Genomic DNA, 20,548 nt, shown 5'->3' with positions numbered 1-20,548 from the left:
CATTTTAGTATAAACCCGTCTCAACCTCAGAGATCTCAAATCCAAAACTTGTCGAAAAAATGGGATGCCAAAATTATATATGTCTGGTGGAAAATAAGAAAATAATAACATCTAGTTTTTTAGGATAGGGATGATGAAAATGTAGAGAAATGGATAGAGGGTTAAAAAAAATCCGGCAACATGATGAAGAAACTAGTCTCTTTTGCTATATTACTTCACTCTCTCTGTTCCATTGGATTCCATGAATTTTCGGCGTCAATCTCGTGCCTTACCCACTCTTATTCCTCCTATATGCTACTTTTATATTTACACAAGAATATATATAGACTATTTATGGAGATTTAAACCTTAAATACTAATTAAACAAAACAAAAAATGGTGATTTGTGCTCAAATGAATATGCCATGTAAGAACCACGAATTAATTACGGATGAGTTAGTATTTTGACAATTTTAATTGCTCGTAAATCTAGATTTAAAGTTTAACTATGCATTGCCTGTGTGTAAACTAAACGCCTTATTTTGGATCACTGACCTTATTGTTTGATCGGTTTAATTATTGAATTATACAATACTTGTAAACATGAATCGACCATTTCATCGTAGAGAAACCAGGAATCAATAAAAAAAAAGAACTCAAAGTTTAATGCATCCTACGTCTAACCACATTTTTGGGCTAGTTGATAAAGATTGGCTGACAATCGTTAGGACCAATACTTGGGATATGAATGATACGATATTGGATAGAAAAGCAATGGACGAAGAATGTTTGAAACATGCATGAATCTAACTAAGATCGTATCATAGCTTTAATACTACTCCCTAGTTGAACAAAAAGAAAAAAAGCTTTAATACTCCTTATGTCCCCTCGGGTGGTATCATATGGAAACACACTCATTTTCCTTTTGATTTTTCTCATCATGAATATTTAAAGCCAACCAATAGGTTTTTACTCTTAAGACTCATTAATTAACCCTAACCTTAATCCTCTAACTAATCTCATAACTAACATTATTTTTGTACCATGCATATTTGTTATATATATCATCATTCATCATACACACAACAAAATCTTAACATGCATATTACAATACGATTAAGGAACTACTATCCGCTGATCTAATTATCCGTGCTGAGATATGATTGACGAGTCAACAAACAACACATTTCACTATTTACGAGTATCCCAGTCAAATTTGAATCCAGGGCATGATGTAGAAACAACCAACCAAATTCAACCAAAAATGTTTCCACAACTTACTTAAAAAAATCAAACATAGATAATCAAATATATCCCAATCAGTGGAAGTAAATTAATTACTACAACTACATCAAAATGAAATTAAAAATACCAATATTCCCCTTAAAATTATATATTACCATGAAAAAACCACATTATTCAAATCTCAAAACATTTGTAGTTTATTAGCAAAATATTGTTGCTTTATAGAAAAGTAAAATTACTACATTAGGATATCTCAAATTTAATGTATTTATGTACATATGCTATTTTGATATTAAAAATAATAACAATTACGATAATACTTAACAGAGAAGTCATTTAATTGAAGATATGTCATTTTAAATCACTTTTTTTCATATGTCATTTTAAATCACAACCTCAAAAATACTTGACAAAAAATATATCACATCAGATATTGAAAATTATTCATATAACTATGACCACCATATATTGTTCTACTCTTTACTCCAATTAGCCCTACATAAAATGTGGTTGACAAAATAAAAACAACCTACAGTGCACAAAATGACAAACCATGTATATATACTATATCATGTGACACAAGTACACCACATAATTATATTTTGTTTTTTGGGAAACAAACATAATGATGCGTTGTTTTTGCATGAATAATCAGTATATACAAAATATGTACGCAATGGCACATTTAATAATATGTTTCCCCATTCAACTAAATTCATACATTTATCATTTCATCTCTTTGTCCTCTTTTTCTATAAATATGTGTCGTCTCCTCGAGCTTGTCTCATTCACAAAAAGAAGGTGTAGAGAAAGATAAAGAGAGAAGGAGAGATCAACATAGAGAGAGAAATAGAATGGGTTCTAAGGGAGATAACGTTGCTGTATGTAACATGAAGCTCGAGAGACTTCTCAGCATGAAAGGTGGCAAAGGACAAGACAGCTATGCCAATAACTCTCAAGCTCAGGTCTCTACATCTTTTTTTTGTTGTTCTATATCCTGAAAAATTCCATTAAAATTAAATTGTTCTTACGTGTATTTCCGTTTCAATTTGGTTTAGCTGATAAATCAAGTAATCAACTAATTAAATCGGTTTATTTACTTTTATTTTCGTTTTCTGGATTAGTTAATTATTCTGATTTGATTTTGGTTTGGTTTGTTATGTATCGGCTATGACTCATGCTATTGATTTGCTAAATAATAGTAAATCGTTAAATAGATTAAGCTATAAACTAAAACAAAATGTGTATAAAGAGCCAGAGTCAACCAACGTGGGTTGGGCTAGTGACACTTGAGGAAGTAATTCCAATATGGTGTCCGCAGTTTGAGGGCTAGCGTTGGCCACTGCAGTATTTACATGGCGGCTGCAGGCCTCCAGGAAATACACTAAGCGTTGGGCTCGGACGACTTGAAAAGGAATCGGCCTCAAGCCTTGGTGCTAGTCGGACTTCGGCCCGGATACCTGGATTATAAAAAAAAAAAAAAAAAGCCAGAGTCTACGTGCATGGAAATGTATATATTTAGTAAATCAAGAGAAAAAGAATAAATATCGACCATTTAAATTAATGAAAAGTTGAAATATTAATTTAATATATGCAGGCGATGCATGCACGGTCCATGCTTCACCTCTTAGAGGAAACACTTGACAATGTCCACCTAAACTCCTCCGCCAGTCCGCCACCGTTTACGGCTGTTGATCTCGGCTGCTCATCCGGCGCAAACACCATCCACATAATCGATTTCATAGTCAAACACATCTCTAAGCGGTTTGATGTTGCCGGAATCGACCCTCCGGAGTTCACAGCTTTCTTCTCCGATCTCCCAAGCAACGACTTCAACACGCTTTTCCAGCTTCTTCCACCACTTGTCTCTAACTCTTGCATGGAGGAGTGCCTTGCTGCAGACGGAAACCGCTCCTACTTCGTCGCTGGTGTTCCCGGATCGTTTTACCGGCGACTTTTTCCGGCGAGAACCATTGCCTTTTTCCACTCTGCCTTCTCCTTGCATTGGCTCTCTCAGGTACACACTCTACGTAACGTAAAGTCGTAATGTATGCTAGGTCACTTTATTACACCTTACACGTGTCATGGTGTCCATTTTATTTTATTTTTTTCCAATTTTTTTGCTTTAATTAAGCTTAGAGCATAAATCCAGACTAGGGCTATCAGAAGGAATGAAGAATCAGGACTCGATAGTTTCATGTCAACAGTATTATTACTTTGTGAACTTGTAGTTTTACTCTTTCAACTTAAGAACCAAAAAATCCAAAAAGAAAATACAAAACACTAGTGATAATATATATTAATTAAGAAATGGAAATAATATGGTAGGTGCCGGAAAGTGTGACGGATAGGAGATCGGCGGCGTACAATAGAGGGAGAGTTTTTATACACGGCGCCGGAGAGAAGACAGCGACGGCATACAAACGGCAGTTTCAGGCGGACTTGGCGGAATTTTTGAGGGCAAGAGCGGCGGAGGTTAAGAGAGGTGGGGCCATGTTCCTGGTTTGTCTCGGTCGTACCTCTGTGGATCCCACCGACCAGGGTGGTGCTGGTCTACTCTTCGGCACTCATTTTCAGGACGCTTGGGACGACCTTGTCCGCGAGGTACAACCTTAATTAATCTTACTCGTTATTCCCCCAAGTAATTAATTAATCTTATAACTCTAATTATTAACCTCGAGCTCTAAATTTATACTACTATTAACCGCCCTTTTCGCTTTTATGAATAAACTGTGCTAGAAATGAGGAAAAAAACTTATATATAACTCTAGGATAGATATCTACATTTGACCCAATTTGGGAATTTCTTTGGAAATGTCGCTAACCTTTTTGCTTTCTCTAAGAAAATCAACCTTTTTCTAAGAATTATACAGCATAACCAGATTAATTAAAACTTTTACTCGTAAAGTCATCAAACCTAGTACACTAGTTCAGTATATAGTATTCAACGTTATCCACAAGTTCTTGAAATATATTTTTTTATAAAATAATCAAACCTATATTTTTTTGTATATTATAGGTTTGAAATTAAGTTTAAGCAAATTATTATCTGTAAATCCATATACAACGAAACAGAACATGATTGTGGTGGCTTTAAGACCACGTTAGTGTACACTCTCATCACTCCTCGTATTAGATGTAACAATCAATCCTACCCGTCGGATTGTCCTCATCAATCATAAATGAAAATGAACCATCCATATATAGCTACGGTATCAGTTTATGCGACAGATTAAATAGACATGATGACCCTGTAGAGACAAAATCGGCAGGCCATATTATTGAAGTACGGTAGGAAAAGAAGACATACATAAAGTTTCAACAAGAATTGTTACGTTGCTTTCTAACATAATCATTCTAGTCCGTTAGATCAAGTGGTCACCAGAAAGTAAAGTTTGCATGTGTTGAAGTCATTATAAATTTATATCCTATAGTCAGATATAAATATAATCATATAAATTTAGCGAATCAAAGTACATATATAATTTAATTAATTTTAAATACTACAGTATGTATAAATTAACATATTGAACTACGTAGAGGCTCATCTTAAAATTATATTCAAAATATTTTACTTTTTGCATTCAATATTGGAACCGACGTAATTGACATTGGTTCAACTGGCTAAAAGTCCTGAATTTAATCCTCGGTTCAAAGTAATATCTTAATATAATTATATAAATCAGAATTGATATATATGTAAATTTTATTCTATATTTGTAGGGTTTGGTAGCGGCTGAGAAACGAGATGGATTCAATATTCCGGTATACGCACCAAGCTTGCAAGATTTCAAGGAAGTAGTTGAAGCCAACGGCTCATTTGCAATTGAGAAGCTGGTTGTTTACAAAGGAGGGAGTCCGCTTGTGGTGAGTGAACCAGACGATGCATCTGAGGTTGGTCGTGCCTTTGCTAGTAGTTGTCGAAGTGTGGCCGGAGTGCTTGTGGAAGCTCACATAGGCGAAGAGCTAAGCAATGAGCTGTTCTCACGTGTTGAACGCCGAGCCACTAGCCACGCCAAAGATGTCTTGGTGAATTTGCAGTTCTTCCACATCGTCGCTTCTTTATCCTTTACTTAGTACCAAGGGAAATGAAAAGAAAAAGACTAATTAATTAAAGAAAAATGTTCGTGTGCTCTTGTTTTAACTTCTTTTTCTTCTTCTTAATTAGGGCTTCTTTATGTGCTATATATATTTCTTATGTTCTTTATCATGGGTTTTTGATCATGCATGTAAACTAAAATATATCTTTATAAGAAATGAAGTCTTGCCGGCCGGGTTCCTAACCAATAAACCAAACCAGCCGAATGAAACTGTACCAAACTAGAATCATAGTAACCAAATTCGACTTTACTAACTTTTTGCTTCTTTATATATTTGTACCTAAAAATGCGATTATTATGGACCACCAGTACGGTAAATAAATAGATACAAACAAAAACCACACTTAATTTTCTATATATCATACGCCAAAAAAAATCAAACGACAGACAAGACAATTCGGTATACGGCTCCATTCAATCAAGTTAATTAACTAATATATATAGTTTTACATATTTGCATAATAAACAAACATTTCCAACATATATAAAAGTTATATACTTCTGGACAAGATATATGTCCCACACCTCTTTGCTTTCATAATATAACCACTACTGAATTAATTCAGAAGTGTTCACAAGTCTACGAGCGTGTTGCTTCGAATAAAAAGAACTATTATCTATATATCATCATCATCACATTCATCAACGAATAATGATCAGTAGTACGTCTTGTACTCCTTGATCTCAGCGTAGTTCTTCGCACAATACTCGAACAAGCTTCCATCGAAGCACCGCCTTATGGCTTCTTTAGACAAGAATCCTTCTTCGTCACTCGCTAACGCATACAACACTCCCCATTCCACCTTGCTCGCTAACCTACATATCCACAAATATACTACTTCACAAACCAAAAATCGTTTAATTATAAAGGGACATGACCACATTCGAGCATTGTATATACAAGTATATACCATCCAAAAAAGTCAAAGGCATCGCGGTTCCCTTCGGTCATGTCCCATAGTTCTCCAAGACTCAACTTGTCTGACACGGTCCTCGCGTATTTGCTAAACATCAACTCAAGATTCGCTGGTGTATACCTTCCAAAAACAAACATACATATATACAGCTAAATCTCGTTGTATCTCATTCCTATATTTAAATATGCTCCGTGGTTACACGGTTACTTACCTTCCTTCATTGTCATACGTTTTAGAGTCACTTCCGTGTTTTGCCTTGTGAATGTTGTGTATATATATAGGAAATAACGGAGACGGTAACCATCCCTGTTCCATCAATCATAAACGTACAAAATCATAATTAGGTCTGGTAAAGCTAGATTAAAGTAAATCGAAATATATGTACTGTACCGGGAGAGTAGCATAGCTAAGAGCTATGTTGATACCAGCAGCCAAGACAAGCGACGCTAGTAAATTGAAACCAAGTAACCGGAATCCTGGTGGAATTCAAATTCGTATATATAGATAGGTATACACAAACCAGGAAATGTATAAACCGGTATGCACATTATTATACATATGGAGAGATTGAATGGTTTACCAGTGAAGGTTTCAAAGGGATAAATAATGCCATTATCATCCAAATCAAAGAAAGCGACATGTTGCTGAAGAACACTAAGGCCATTATGCCTATGCTCTGGTGTTCCTTGCGGGTGCTCCATGTCAGGTGCTTGAAGTGCTCTCGGCAAATCTAATTCATCAGAATTTGTTATGTAGCGTACGAGTCACGCATCATGAATATATTTGAATATGTAAAAGATAGGTTTAGGAAGAAGTACAAGGTTTAGGAAGTGTGTCGTCCAAGTTACCACGAACACGGCGGTGATAAGTCACCGGAGCGTAGGGAGCCACAGTCTCCATTGCGTCTCTCTCCATCCTCTCCATCGTCGTCATTTTGCTCTCTCTCTCCCTCTACAGCGAGAAGGGAAATGAACAAATTAGGAAGAAGTGAAGACCGAAACATTTTGATGCTCCGTGGCGGACATGCACGCACGACAATGCCACCGTTTGCCATCTCTATCTCCTAATTTCACCCTCCACATGAGTCAAGGACACTTGTCACTTAGAAGTTGATATAGAAACAAGAACGAAATTTTCGAAACTGAACCGTAACAATGTTTTCACAGTAGAACCTTACCTAACATAACCAAGCAAAATTGAAGTGAGAAAACAAAATTAACCAAACCAACCAAAATAACAAAACTTTTTAAGAAATGAATTTAAATTACCACATAGAAAAGCTGAAATATAAATTTCGATTTTAGAGAATTCTGAACCAAATAAAACCAAATATTTCGGCTTTGGTTGGAACACACTTTTCATAACAATTATACATTTTCTATAGAACTGAAAAAACCAAAAAAAAAAAAATCCTGAATGATCTCATCTTGCCTATTTGAACTTGGACAAAGATCTTGATATAGGTTCTTATGGGCTTTCTATGTCAAGGCCCATATAAACCCTAGAGAAGCCTTTTGCAGGTAAAAAGGTTGTTTTTGAGTCGAGATGATACCGTACCAACTATCAAAACAACACTAACAAAACACACACACATACACATTCTAGTACACCATTCTACTCTCAAATGTCTTTTGTCTTCTTTCAGGTGTTTCATAGAGCCTTTTCTTCCTAAAACAAACTCAAACAGTGAAAATTACAGATCTTTTTTCATTTTTTCAAATCATCATGGTGAAGCAGGAACTTTATGATCTACAGCACCAGAAACCGGTGATGAAGCAGCTTCCTCTTTCGAAATGGCAACGTAGTTTGTGGGAGCAGCCGGCCTGTTGAGAGTCTCCCTTCTCCCTGCTTCTTTTGCAGTAGACCTGCTTCCATTCTGGTTTGCATTCAAAGATAAACGCCGGTTTGGTGTTCCATTGGCTCCTCCGTTGTTAGCTCGTGGCCCCACCGTTTTCTTAGCACTGACCGGTCTAGCAGGGCTTGGCCTGGTGCTAAAGGCAGAGTCTTGCTCTATGTGTGGCTGTTCTTGAACCTTCTTTTGTTCCTGTTCATTAAGACAAAGAGGAGTTTAAAGAGTGACTAACATATTCGCCTTATCATAATCGAGTAGAAACGATGAACTTACCCTCAGCCTCCGTTTCTCCTCTTCTCGTTCTTGCCTAAGCATACCATACTCGTCTAGCATTGCTAGCAGAGGAACACCATCGTAGGCAAAGGACATGCTGTGTTCCTCTTCCCACGCCCGGGTCTTGGCAACCAATGTGTCAACCATGGCTTGATACAAAGCAAAAGATCCAAATTTAATAAGATATGAATACATGAGAGAAGTTTGCAAGTATATCTTAGTTATTCTACACATACCAGGAATCTTGCTAACCAGAATCCGAGCTTTCTCAGCTCTCTTGAGATTCAAGTGTGCGCCTCTGCTTGCACTGTACCTGTTCTGATCCTGTTCTCAGAAAAGGAAACCATGGAAATGCTCAAGATCCAATTCAAAGTCAATGTATTATGGTGTATCATATTGTGTAATTCAGAAAATTATGCATTACCCGATTGTAGTCTTCTAGCCAGCTCTCCTCCTCACAAGCTGACATCCATTTCTCGACTCGGTCCAATATATCTTTTCTACTAAACGCTTCTTCTTTAGCCTTTGCTATCTGGCTATCCATGTCTGCCAATAATTCAGTAGGCTCAACGTTTCCAGTATCAATCAGCGACATGATTCTCTCACGAGCAGATTCCGGGTTTATTTCTACATGGGCACGAGCATATATCTCTTCAAGCTCAGATTGCTTCTTGAACGCAATTTCCTTCATCCGGCTAGCTTTCAGCTGGTCAAGCCTATGCACTTCCACCTCAGCCTTCACAAGTTTTACATGAATTTTAGCAAGCAGTAACTGATTTTTCAGAGCACATAGGAAGATTGATCAATGCAATATAAATTACCTGCTCAATCAAATCACGTGCAAGAGCACCTGGCACAGTGACCTCATCCACTGAAGATGAAATGTTACAGGTAACATGATCAAAAAGCTCCCTTTCCTCATCAGGAGTATCCATCAGATTCCACAGGTCAATTAGCTGAGTAGCCAGCTCTTGAAGCTACAACAACAAAAGACAAAGATTCATTAATGCAACAGTGTAATTAATCAGAAACAATTTTAAACAAATTAAGGATGCAGAGTGTCTTTTACCTTTTGAAGTCTTTGCTTCTTATCATCTTTAAGAGTCAAGACGGTTTTAGCCAACCTTGAAAGTGTCTCATTGCTAATGCTCTTAGACTGAACACCAGTTTCTTCATCTAAGCTCGGATGAACTTCGGTGACGGTGCTTAAGAAATCCAAACCAAGAACGGCACATAGATCATGAACAGTACTCACAAAATCTAACACCTTGTGCAGCCTGTCACTCTGCGAAAACAGAGCAGTTGGTAAGAAAAAAATAAGCAACAATTAACAATAGGAACCTAGCTCAAAGTTTACCTTCTCTTTCTGGAGCTCTTGGAGTTGGCTCTGGAAATCGTCTAATTTCTTCAGTGACAAATCAGACTCATCGACTATAGGAACCTCATTGCTCAAACCTCCAGCAATCTCTCCACATATCTTCTGAATTTGTGATTGTACATCAGAGAACTCTCGGACTCTCTCCTCTTTCTGTTGCCACAGTTGTTCAAGAGCCGGTGCTATAGCAGCAAGTTGCTCTTTAATCGTCCCTGAAGACTTATCCGGCTGCAACAAGAGAAGAAACAAAAGACTTATATCACTTAGAAAAGAAAAAAAAAACACACTTCCAATTACATTTTACACTTCTAAGCTTGAGACAAAACTTACAATGCCAACTAAGCTTTTCTCTCCAAGAGAAGTTGTGAGGCTGGAAAGTTCAGCATTAGCATCTGACAAGGTTTGAAGAAGCTCAGCTCGGGATTTCGCAGCCTGCTCGACTTTTCTCTTGTAAACATCAAGACACTCTTGCTCTATCTGAAGAAGCAGTTTGTCTCGTTGCTCATCACTCTCACCAACTTCATCCCAGATTTCCTATTGTAAAAGGTTCGTAAGAAGTTGACGTTACACAAGATTGAGTAAAGCCCTAATAGTTAGGTGGAGATTTACCTGCAACTTCTGAAGTAAGGTACCACAAGTAATTTCCCCAAGATGAGGACTTTCAGCATCTGTGACTGCCATTGTCGCAAAATCAGTAGGTTTCCTGTAGAAAGATCAAAAACAAATTCCAATTAGAGACGATAACTAAACTAAGAGTGATTAATGGACATCGCTGAAAATTAGATCTTACTTATGCATCAAAATAATAAGGAAATTGAACTAAGAACAAAATAATAACAAACACCAGAAGATAGATACTCCGTAGATATTCTCAATCAAAGTTGCAATCTTTTTGGGAATCCAAAAACCATTAATCATTCTAAACAAAGATTAAACTCCACAGACCAAACATTCAGAGTCGGAAACTAAAGTCTTGAACTTCCGAAGCTCAAAAAACCAGTAAGCAAACGAAGTCAAGCTAAGAATGCAAAATCTAAAATCCGATCAAGTAGAAGAGAAGAAGCAGATCTCTGTACAAAAAACAGAAACTTCAAGAGAATCGAACAGCATTGGTGATAAAACCAAAGTGATCAAAACCTTAAGGAACAGACTAAAGACCTCAAAATTGATCAAATCTAACAGTAAAAAGAAAAAAAAGGAAAAACTTTTAATCACCGAGATTGACACTGGATTTCTAAGGGTTTAAAATGGGTTTGTCCTTATAAACTCTGCTTCTTCTTCTAGATCTGAAGCTCTCTCTATAACAAAACTCACACTATTGAGAGTGAGATAAAATCATTTTTGCAATAGAAGGAAAAAAAAAAAATCTATCTATGGAGGTGGAAGAGACGGAGAGGTGGTGTGGGACCCCATCTTTTTTTTTGTACTACGATGGAACAAACACCAAATATTCACCCCTAGGTTTCTGCTTTATTTACAAACATGACACTGTTCACAGACAGACTTGTGTCTTTTTTTTTTTTTTTTTAAAAACTCTTCCTTGACTTGGTTCTTTGCTTGTTTGACCACACAAGTTATTTACTTTTCTTTTATTTTCTTTTCTTACAGTGCAATAATCACCACTAGATTCTCGGAACTAAATAAATGCTTCAATAGTTTTTGGTTTTTCTAACCAAGTTAACTTATGGTTATTCAAAGATGTAACTGTTATGTGTAGCTCTACAAAAACATTTACTGTACAACCAAAGTTGTTTACCAATTACTACGTTTTAGGGACCATATAAGTAGATCACTAGATGTATGTATATTGTCCAATTACGATACTGTAAATATTTATCGTCGCTATCAATCGAAATTCATATTCTTTTTTAAAAAAGTATGATGCAAGAGGATAAAACATTTTCAGAATTTTGAATTAATATAAAATATAGTTGACAAGGAAACTTTCTAGACAAAGATGTACATAAATTATCAAATACTATCTTTTAAGTAAATAGAATTATAAATGTAGTTTGAAATACTCAAAACAAACATTGACATCTTTGACAGTACAATCTTGCATTCAGAATAGATGAAAAGTTCTCCGGAGAATTGCTGAACTTGTATAAAATTGTGTGTTTCAAATTAGCAATATCTTCGATTTTATTCCTAATTAATTACTCTATCACTAGTTCGTTAGAAACCTTTTTTTTGTATTGAATGATTTATTATTAGTTGGGAAAATGGTGCAAGTACTAGGATTGGTGAAATTTACTTTACTTTTTAGAAATTTAAGATGGATCATGAGGAAGTAGACTAGTAGTTCGTAAAATACAGCTAAGACAAGTAGCAAAAGTGATGAGGTCAGAGGGAAAATTAGTCAAGCGTCCATATAGAACTAAACTAGAAAAGACGAAGAGCCTTTTTTTTGTTGTTGGTCGATATAAAAAACAAGTCATAGTCAATGTTAGTTGGCAAATTCAATATGAAATCGACGTAAATACTTATATCTCTACCATCTATATCCAATAAAACACATTGATTATAAAATCAAAAAGTGAACTAAATTACAAAATAAAAAGCAATGTTTTTGGAAATCATTTATTGCCCCTATTAATCTTACAAACAATCATCAAATATAGTAATAAAAGTTCTCTTCTTGTGACAAAATCAATCATCACAACTTAAAAAAACAAATTGCTCATACAAAATCATACATACAATACCTATGCTAATCAACGAGTGATGTATTGAATCTCGGCTCGATCTTTCAACCATTCAAGCACTTTTGCTCCTTCTAAAATCTCTTGTACCTAACCCATCAATTCAAAAAGAACCTCTCTCTTTTTGAGTGTTCTTATCTAGCTGAAGAAAATGATAATACTCTAGATTCACAAGAAAACTAACCTGATCTTTCACACGCTCTTCGTCATACTCTTGTTTATGTTTCTTGAATTCTGAGATCGAGTTCTCGACCTCTTTAACGAGTTCATCTGTTGAGAACTGCATTCAAGTAATTTGACAATGTTTTGTTACTAAAAATGTTTTCTTTCTTTCTCGGAGACGAGAGAATTATGCATATAATATACCTCTAAGTTTTCGCGCTTGAAGATATCTCCGACAGCTAAATTCTGCTTGATTATGTTGGTAATGCTCTCTCTTTGAGTTTCTAGAAACTCATTTACTGCTTTTTGACTCGAAAGAGAAGCCAATTGGTCTTCGGTGAGCTTCATGTTTCCCTGCAGCACCATGTCATTCAAAATTAAGAATCTGAGTGACAGTAAAAGAGAGTAAGAGTTAGACATCAACAACAGTAATCGAATACACTTGCCTGAATCTCTAGAAGCCTAGCTCCATAAAACTGTCTTCCTTGTTCCTCAAATAAAGATTGAGGAATCTCTACTTCAACCATCTAAAACAAAGAAGTAAAGGATGTTTCGATCACACAGATCAACGATGTTACTGCTTCAAATGATATATGGAATTAGATGATGACCTTTCGAATCTGGTCAAGGATGGCGTTGTCTGTTGCTTGCTCCTTGGCTTCCTGCTCCATCTCTTGACATCTTTTAGCCAGAGTTTCTTCAACCTGTTAACTTGTTTCATTAGCGAATTACACTGAGAGAAGACAAACTTTTTTGTATAAGTTGTTGAAAATAAAATCCAGGTGTTCATTACCTCCTTTAAAGTGGTGCATCCAGGAAGTAATTTATCAGCAAGTGAGTCATCTAATGTTGGTAAATCTCTGTAGAAAAGTTCCTTGCAGTCAACCTGAAGAAAGCATACACGATTAGCTTTCCCAAATATGATCTCTTGGATCATCTTTCTCTTCATTTTGGTATAGGAAGACGAACTCACAGTGAATTGAGCACGTTGGCCACGAAGACTTTCTTGTTTCCATGATTCAGGAAACACAAGCGTGAATGACTTCGATTCACCTGCTCTAATTCCTATGATTGAATCAAGGAATCCAGGAAGTATTCTATTCCCTTCTTCAGTGTCAAAGTGAAAACCTGTACACATAACCGCAAATCTCAGCATTCATTTGCAAACGGGAACGATGATTTCAATGGAGTAAGAGATATGGCTCTGTTGAAATATAATAGTTCTGAAACCTTTGCTTTCCGCATCTGGAATCGCTTGACCTGTTGATCCATCCTCATCTATAGTTGTAGCAGAAATATCAACGACTGCAAGATCTCCCACCTACATGGTATTAGCTTTTTAGGATATAATGAAAAAAGCAACTATATCATCTTTGCAGAGTTATATGGACTAATGCAGCCAGATTCATAACCAAATTTTGAAATAAGCTTACATTTTTATCTACTTAGCTATAGAGGCTGATCTTAACTGTAACGAGGTAAAAGGTCGGTCCTTTTAAAGTATTAGCGTCCTTCAATGATTGCAAATGAACAACGAAAGAAAACCGTACTAGTTGCAGAATAACAATACAAGGACATGGGGAGTTATGCATTCATTTACCTGTAGCCCTCGGTCAGTTACAATCTTCAGCGCACCAAGGGACTTGTATTTCTGTCTTAGTTGTCTTTCACAAGCTTTTTTGGCGTCAATCTCATCGCCTAATTCTACAACGACCTTCATATTTTTATACCCATCCTCAGGATTCCATCTTAGTTCAGGGACAACATCAACAACCACCTCATAACTGAGGAACAAGAGAAAATCAGAAAAACATGTAAAGTTAGTTAGCAAGCATTATACCTAAACTGTTGTTCAGATTTTCAGCAAATGTGAAGATTAAACAAAAACCTAAGAGTTTTGAGCTTAGAATAAGCCTTCTCCATATCTGGAAAGCTGCTTACAATCTGTATCGAGTCTTTTAAAGCCCTTCCAGTCACCTACAAAAACCAAAATCTCATATGAAAAATGTTCCAAGACAACAAACACCGAAATTAGATACATCACAAGACTTGTTCTTCACCAATCAAATTCTCTTAAACCGTGGAAGATTGAAAAAAATAATCAAAGTAATATAAAAATTTGACAACTTACTGATTCCATGGCGTGAGGAAGTGTTCTCTTCAAGATAGATTCAACAGTTGCTCTCAAAACATATTGCCTCCCAACGAAACCAACAATAATATTCTCTGGAACTCTTGTTTTAGGACGGAATCCAGGCACCTAATTAAAAGAAATCAAGAATGATACATTGAATGGAATCAAACCAAGTAAAATCATTATAATCAACAGCAAGCATTACATGGATCAAGTTTCGACATTTCGTCTTAAAAGTAAAATGAAAATCAATTTACCTTTGAGAGCTTCATGAACTCTGTTAGAACTCGTTGGTAACAATCTTCACAAACAATGGCTGGAACTTCCACACTCAATTTCACCTAAATCGAACAATACATCAAATTTCAAGCCATGTCAAAACTCAGACCAAACACAATGCCACACATATTCTCCTACAACAAATAGACAAAATGATGTGAAATCCCTTACACTTGAATTGGCCTGTACAGTCTCGGTGACCTTAAGATCAGCTGGAAGCTTGTCTTCCTTTACACTGGTTTCAACCGCCGGAGAAGCCGCCGCGAATAGCCTAAAGTCACCACCGCCGCTAATAGAAATAGAACCTCCGAGAAATCCGAAATTTCTAGAGACACAAGACATCTCCAATGGGCTGCTAATTGGTTTCTTCAGCCTCCCACCAAACTGTAACACACTATCTGATTGGAAGAGACGGGAGCTAACACGGCGTGAAATGGACGGAAGAAAGGGATTAATCGCCTTCGCCGTCGTCGTCGTGCTGATAACACAGAGCTCCATTTTCGCTCTCTCTTCTTGCTTAGAGCTAATGAATGAAGCGCCACTTCTTCTTTAGCTACTTTCAGATAAATAGAGTTATCTCCTTAAAACGCTGCGTTTCGACTAATTAACAAATATGGGCATATGGCTTGAAGAAAACGCTGCGTTTTTAGTAAAATGGAGCGTTTTCAGTAAAATGGAGCGTTTTCATGCTATATCACCTTAAAACGCAGCGTTTTCAAGCTGATAGATAAAAGCAACCACTTTTCCGGCTAGTGTGAGAGAGAGAGAGAGAGAGATTGATTATGGAAGGTGTAGGATCGAGATTGAGCCGGACGTCGTCGAGATACAGTGGTCCGTCGGCGACGGCGGTATTCAGTGGCCGTGTAAGGAAGTGGAAGAAGAAGTGGGTACGTGTCTCAACCTCATCCGTCGGTGTTTTCAGAGCATCTAAATCCAACGGTCGTAACAACAATAACAGTAACTCACCACATCATCTACTTCTCCATAAGTGGACTCCACTTACCACAGCGACGGTTACTGCCTCCGACGCTAATGGTTCCGGTGAGACGGAGGAGCCACCTAAACGAAGATTCAGATACGCTCCAGTAAGTTTTTTCCCCCAAATTTGGAAGAATTCATCAAATTAGGGTTTTGTGGGATTGGTTGAAATGATTGATTGATTGGTTTTGATTTGTGTAGATTGCGATGCTTGAGCATAGAGAGAAGGTGGTTTCTAAGGATTCTGAAATTGAAGAGACTGAAGAATTCGACACTGAATCTCCATTACCTAAAGCTGTTGAGTTGGACATGAACATAACAGATTCAGACCAAACTAAGGTTAGCTTCATTCAAATAATCTAATGAGAAAGTGTTGAGTTTTGTTCATGCTTTTGTGTTTATACTTACTCTGCAGGAAGCAAAAACTGGGAACTTGAATCTGGGACTGTGTCTGAATTCTGAAGGGACTGACGAATGATGAGGATCATATTGGATTAGCATGAATCAACGATAAAAGTGTCAGCATTTGGTATTGTTGTAGCTGTGATGATGTCTCATATTGTATCTTATTCTAGGCGTTTGTTGCACTTTGATGTTTCTATGTAGTGTGTTTGTAAGCTAGAAGACGTTATATATATGTAAGATTTGAAGCTTTTACCAAGAGGTTGGCTCATGAAATTTTGTGTAAAGTTACAGAACCAGGGTTTCCCTGAAAGTACAGAGCAAAGTCCTGCTACCTTATGGGAATCTTGTTCCTCCAACGAATATGCAAGAAAGAGAACTATTAACTAAAAAAATAACTCATGAAGATGTTAAAACAAAGCTTAACTCTCGTTGTTTAAGTTTTTCAAGCTGCAGACTCTTTCTCGCCTTCTTCATTCTCCACGGCGCAAGTAACACCAACCTCAGCTGGCCTTATAACGCGATCGTACAATGAGTATCCAGGCTGCAAATATGGAAACAAACAGTTACCACAAAGTTATAAACTGATGGCAGAGAATCCATGATGTGGACTTGCAAAAGCTAACATAAGCTTAAGAGTTAAAGCAAGAAAGAGAGCAATCCTTTGAATAAATGGTTTAGTACCTTTAGGACATGAGCAATTGTGCCTTTTGGCTTGGAAGCATCTGGGACTTGGAACACTGCGTTATGTTTGTTTGGATCAAATGGTTCATTTAAAGGATCTTCTTTCACCAAACCAGATTTTTTAAACACCTGTAAAATTGCATTCTCAGCACCAGTCTCATCTTAACTTTATTTACCTCAAAGATATATAATGGATGTTTTTACCTCTGCTAATTGTTTCTCAGTCATCTCCACTCCTTCTAATAGGTTTTTCAACAGTGGAGCAGCACCAGCCGAATCTTTTGAAGTGTCGATCTTCGAAAAACTCTCTTTGACAACTGAAGAAGCTCTTTCAAGATTATCCGCCACATCCAAAAGGCTCGTTGCAAAGTTCTGCAATACAACAAACATATTCAACACTGGATTATATATGACGCAAAACAAGTTAATTCAAGAAGAAGAAAAAGGATTCGCGGAGCAGAGAAGTAAACCTGTACGGCGAACTTTTTGGCGTTTTCAGCATTACGTTTAGTCCTGTCCATTAGATTCTGCTGCTCAGCATAAGTGCGAAGAAATTTATCTTTCATTTCCTTTATGTCTTCCTGCTGAACCTTCAAAAGATCTTCCTTCTCACCCACAAGCTTCACCAAATCGTCTCTTGACATATCATCGAAATCAATCTCTGCGTCTGGAAATCAGAAAAAGAAATTCGTTCAGTAACCAACCTATCAAACTTCTTTGTGCAGAGTTAGACACAGTATCTCTCTTTCTTCTAAGTCAATACATGATTCATTTCCCTCACCTGTATCTCTCCCCACCTCCACATCCTCAGAAGCTTCGCCGGTCTTTGGTACTTCGGTGTAACTCTCATTTCCCTTAGGTTCAGCTGAGGAAGATGAAAAAAAGCCGAACCTTTGAAGAACATTCAAATCTAGAGTTCCATGGTTTAGGAGCGACACTGGAACTGCAACAAGCTGCCATTAAAATGATCCAAATTCAGTAAATTCACTGTCCAAAAAATCCTAGAATGAGCTATTTCTCAGCTTTCAATTCACAAGGATTGCCCGAACTTCGCAAACCAATTTCGTATCCAAATTCAGACATATGAAAGAGCAATCAAAACATTTACATTCAGACATATACACCTAAATTCGTGACACTGTAATAACGAAGACCAGAGCAATAGAATCAGAACATAACCATCATTTCACTAAAGACGTCAAATTTTACAAACGAAAGATTCGTTTGGACAAAACCCTTAAACCCTAGCAAAAACCGACGTTAAAATTGAGAACGAATTAAAACCAAAATCGGCTTAAAAACCTAACCTTGTTGGGATTTCCGTGAACGAGGGAGTGAAATCGGCTTGAAACAATCGGAATCTGATTCCTCTTCGGAGTAACGACGGAGGAGAGAGACGAGCGTAAGCCTGCGCTGCGAGAAACTCTCGATAAAACCCTAGACACCAACATCACGGAAGATTCGTGCAATGAATCGAAGAAGAAAAGCAAAATCGAAACTTTTTATTAATTTAATGTCTGAGAGTCGGCCGATGGAAGGTGAAAGAGGCAAAAACGTTCTTCTTGGGGAGGAAGCAAAATTTTCTTTGGGGTTATATCAATTTACAAAAATACCCTTAACGATGCGTTGATGACTTACTCCCAGAACTCAAAATCTTAGAAGCAAATTTTGAATGAAGCAAATTTTGAATCAATCCATGATCCGTTTTAATAGAGAGTATATAAATTTAATAGAGGTTATTTGGAAGATATTCTGTCCCTTAATCAACGGCAATATCACTTCAAACATATCTGTCGGGAGGCAAACACATTGGCTGATCAGTTAGCAAAGGAGGCTAGATCTAAGAATTCCCCTTATATTGTATCTTGGGTTACCTAAATGTATACTTCAAACTGTTGTACTATGTTATGCTTTTCTAATGAATGAATATGTTGGCCGACAAAAAAAAAAAAAAATCTAAATTTAGATACTTCTATTAGAGATGTCCTAAAACGTTCCACCACCGACATCCTTGGCGACTGCATAAGTTTGATCGGTTGTTCATATCGTTTTTATATTAATTTTATATTCGTTTTCTTTAATCATTAGTTAATTATTGTTTACACTTTAAAAGATTAGGTGGTAGAAATAATACAACATGCTTGATCTTCTCTTCATACTCTAGAAAATGGATACCGCGAGTTTAGATAAACTGTTGGAAAACATTTGGAACATCGTTGCGAATACTCAACGCTAAATATTTGCTTCATGGCACACCGATTAGCTACGGAAAAAAAAATAAAATAATAAGTAATGAAGTTGTTGTTGAATATCTGAGAACTCGTGGTTTCGAAATGATTGATGTAAAGACAAAAACCGTCAAGTGTGTTGGGTGTGGAGAATTGATGCGAAATCAGCATCTTATCTCAATGGTAAGATCCATCTCTATAGTAGAATGATTTTTGTTTTCTCATTACTCTTATTCTTTTTTCTTACTTTCATCTTCTTTTTTTCAGATGATCCTCACGAGAGTAAGACGGACGTAGCCGATATCAATATCATGATATATATGATCTTTCACGCTATTGAGGCAACCACTGAGAAAAGCATCTCGCACAACATCCTTCTAGTGTCAGCAAATAAAGACTTCAAATGCACTCTTGAAAATTTGAACGTTAGAAGCTTTAAAGACAGTATTGACGGTAGCTCACTTGGTATATTAAGAGAGTATGAAGAGAAAATTTTATTTTAAACATGTTGCATTATTTCTAGAGTATAAAGAGAATATCAAACATAATTGAGTTAGTAGAGTCAATTTATATTTTATTTATTGCTAACATTATCAATTAATCAATTTATTTTTCTCCAGTTGACAACCTATTATAACAAACTCAAAGTAAAGAGGTTTAAATACGTAAACAAATTGAGATAACATTACATGTAAAGGTGAATTTTTAAATTCGAGAGATATCCAAGAAAACAACTTTGTTTATGATCATGAAGACTAGGCCTGGGCGTTCGGATATTCGGGTCGGGTTCGGGTCGAGTTTTTTGGGTTCGGGTCGAGTTTTTCGGTTTCGGGTTTTTCAGGTTTAGAAAACTAAGACCCGTTCGGATATTTTAAAACTTCGGGTTCGAGTCGGGTTCGGATCGGGTATTTTGGGTTCGAATTCGGGTTTACCCGAAATATCCAAATATTAGAAATTTTGTATCCGATTCTATGCAAAGTATTAAAAAATACTCAAAAAATCTATAAAACCCAAGTATTTTAACCCATATCTAACCCAAAGTAGCTAAAACACCCGAAAATATCTTAACATCCGAATAATTTAGGCACTTAGGTTATTACAAGTATAAATATTACTAATATATTATAACTATGTACTAATATTTCGGGTATGTTCGGGTACTTGTTCGGGTTCGAATTCGGATCGGGTTCGGATTCGGATTTTCGGGTTGTGAAGTTTAAAACCCGTTCGGGTATTTT

The 20,548-nt window shown here is 36.6% G+C and overlaps 6 protein-coding genes across 7 annotated transcripts; 2 read left to right on the top strand and 4 right to left on the bottom strand.

The window, feature by feature from the left end:
• Nucleotides 1–1,963: 1,963 nt before the first annotated feature.
• LOC9300463 (indole-3-acetate O-methyltransferase 1) lies at nucleotides 1,964–5,507 on the top strand. The gene is made up of 4 exons (XM_002866037.2): nucleotides 1,964–2,189; nucleotides 2,822–3,241; nucleotides 3,553–3,828; nucleotides 4,948–5,507. Exons 1-4 carry the CDS (start codon nucleotides 2,079–2,081, stop codon nucleotides 5,299–5,301), a joined length of 1,161 nt encoding a protein of 386 aa, XP_002866083.1. The 5' UTR covers nucleotides 1,964–2,078; the 3' UTR covers nucleotides 5,302–5,507.
• A 332-nt stretch (nucleotides 5,508–5,839) lies between these two features.
• Nucleotides 5,840–7,419, bottom strand: LOC9300462 (peroxygenase 2). The gene is made up of 6 exons (XM_002864340.2): nucleotides 7,060–7,419; nucleotides 6,822–6,971; nucleotides 6,632–6,717; nucleotides 6,453–6,547; nucleotides 6,236–6,361; nucleotides 5,840–6,140 (listed from the first exon to the last, which is right to left on the bottom strand). The coding sequence occupies exons 1-6, from the start codon at nucleotides 7,172–7,174 to the stop codon at nucleotides 5,981–5,983; spliced, it is 732 nt and encodes a 243-aa protein (XP_002864386.1). The 5' UTR covers nucleotides 7,175–7,419; the 3' UTR covers nucleotides 5,840–5,980.
• Nucleotides 7,420–7,773: 354 nt separating this feature from the next.
• On the bottom strand, nucleotides 7,774–11,119 carry LOC9300461 (65-kDa microtubule-associated protein 1). 2 transcript variants are annotated; one of them, XM_021034996.1, is made up of 10 exons: nucleotides 10,957–11,119; nucleotides 10,351–10,444; nucleotides 10,072–10,275; nucleotides 9,724–9,969; nucleotides 9,436–9,651; nucleotides 9,188–9,343; nucleotides 8,791–9,102; nucleotides 8,603–8,690; nucleotides 8,367–8,515; nucleotides 7,774–8,285 (listed from the first exon to the last, which is right to left on the bottom strand). In XM_021034996.1, the coding sequence occupies exons 2-10, from the start codon at nucleotides 10,420–10,422 to the stop codon at nucleotides 7,965–7,967; spliced, it is 1,764 nt and encodes a 587-aa protein (XP_020890655.1). In that variant the 5' UTR covers nucleotides 10,423–10,444; nucleotides 10,957–11,119; the 3' UTR covers nucleotides 7,774–7,964. The 2 variants fall into 2 exon arrangements, with proteins under 2 accessions (XP_020890655.1, XP_020890653.1); XM_021034994.1 differs by lacking the exon at nucleotides 10,957–11,119 and adding an exon at nucleotides 10,532–10,950.
• A 1,168-nt stretch (nucleotides 11,120–12,287) lies between these two features.
• Nucleotides 12,288–15,733, bottom strand: LOC9302157 (trigger factor-like protein TIG, Chloroplastic). Its single transcript, XM_021030812.1, has 13 exons — nucleotides 15,190–15,733; nucleotides 14,997–15,080; nucleotides 14,737–14,865; nucleotides 14,494–14,582; nucleotides 14,206–14,389; nucleotides 13,836–13,926; nucleotides 13,579–13,733; nucleotides 13,399–13,491; nucleotides 13,217–13,309; nucleotides 13,052–13,132; nucleotides 12,810–12,959; nucleotides 12,628–12,723; nucleotides 12,288–12,533 (listed from the first exon to the last, which is right to left on the bottom strand). Exons 1-13 carry the CDS (start codon nucleotides 15,514–15,516, stop codon nucleotides 12,456–12,458), a joined length of 1,650 nt encoding a protein of 549 aa, XP_020886471.1. The 5' UTR covers nucleotides 15,517–15,733; the 3' UTR covers nucleotides 12,288–12,455.
• On the top strand, nucleotides 15,720–16,674 carry LOC9300460. Its single transcript, XM_002866036.2, has 3 exons — nucleotides 15,720–16,103; nucleotides 16,198–16,335; nucleotides 16,412–16,674. Exons 1-3 carry the CDS (start codon nucleotides 15,801–15,803, stop codon nucleotides 16,472–16,474), a joined length of 504 nt encoding a protein of 167 aa, XP_002866082.1. The 5' UTR covers nucleotides 15,720–15,800; the 3' UTR covers nucleotides 16,475–16,674.
• LOC9300459 (protein GrpE) lies at nucleotides 16,630–18,677 on the bottom strand. The gene is made up of 6 exons (XM_021030818.1): nucleotides 18,390–18,677; nucleotides 17,864–18,035; nucleotides 17,553–17,749; nucleotides 17,287–17,454; nucleotides 17,083–17,211; nucleotides 16,630–16,942 (listed from the first exon to the last, which is right to left on the bottom strand). Exons 1-6 carry the CDS (start codon nucleotides 18,531–18,533, stop codon nucleotides 16,844–16,846), a joined length of 909 nt encoding a protein of 302 aa, XP_020886477.1. The 5' UTR covers nucleotides 18,534–18,677; the 3' UTR covers nucleotides 16,630–16,843.
• Between the last annotated feature and the right edge of the window lie 1,871 nt (nucleotides 18,678–20,548).

The sequence above is a fragment of the Arabidopsis lyrata genome (assembly GCF_000004255.2).
Source record: "Arabidopsis lyrata subsp. lyrata unplaced genomic scaffold ARALYscaffold_8, whole genome shotgun sequence".
Taxonomy (NCBI): Eukaryota; Viridiplantae; Streptophyta; class Magnoliopsida; order Brassicales; family Brassicaceae; genus Arabidopsis; species Arabidopsis lyrata.
This window is presented reverse-complemented; position numbering and strand designations above follow the sequence as displayed.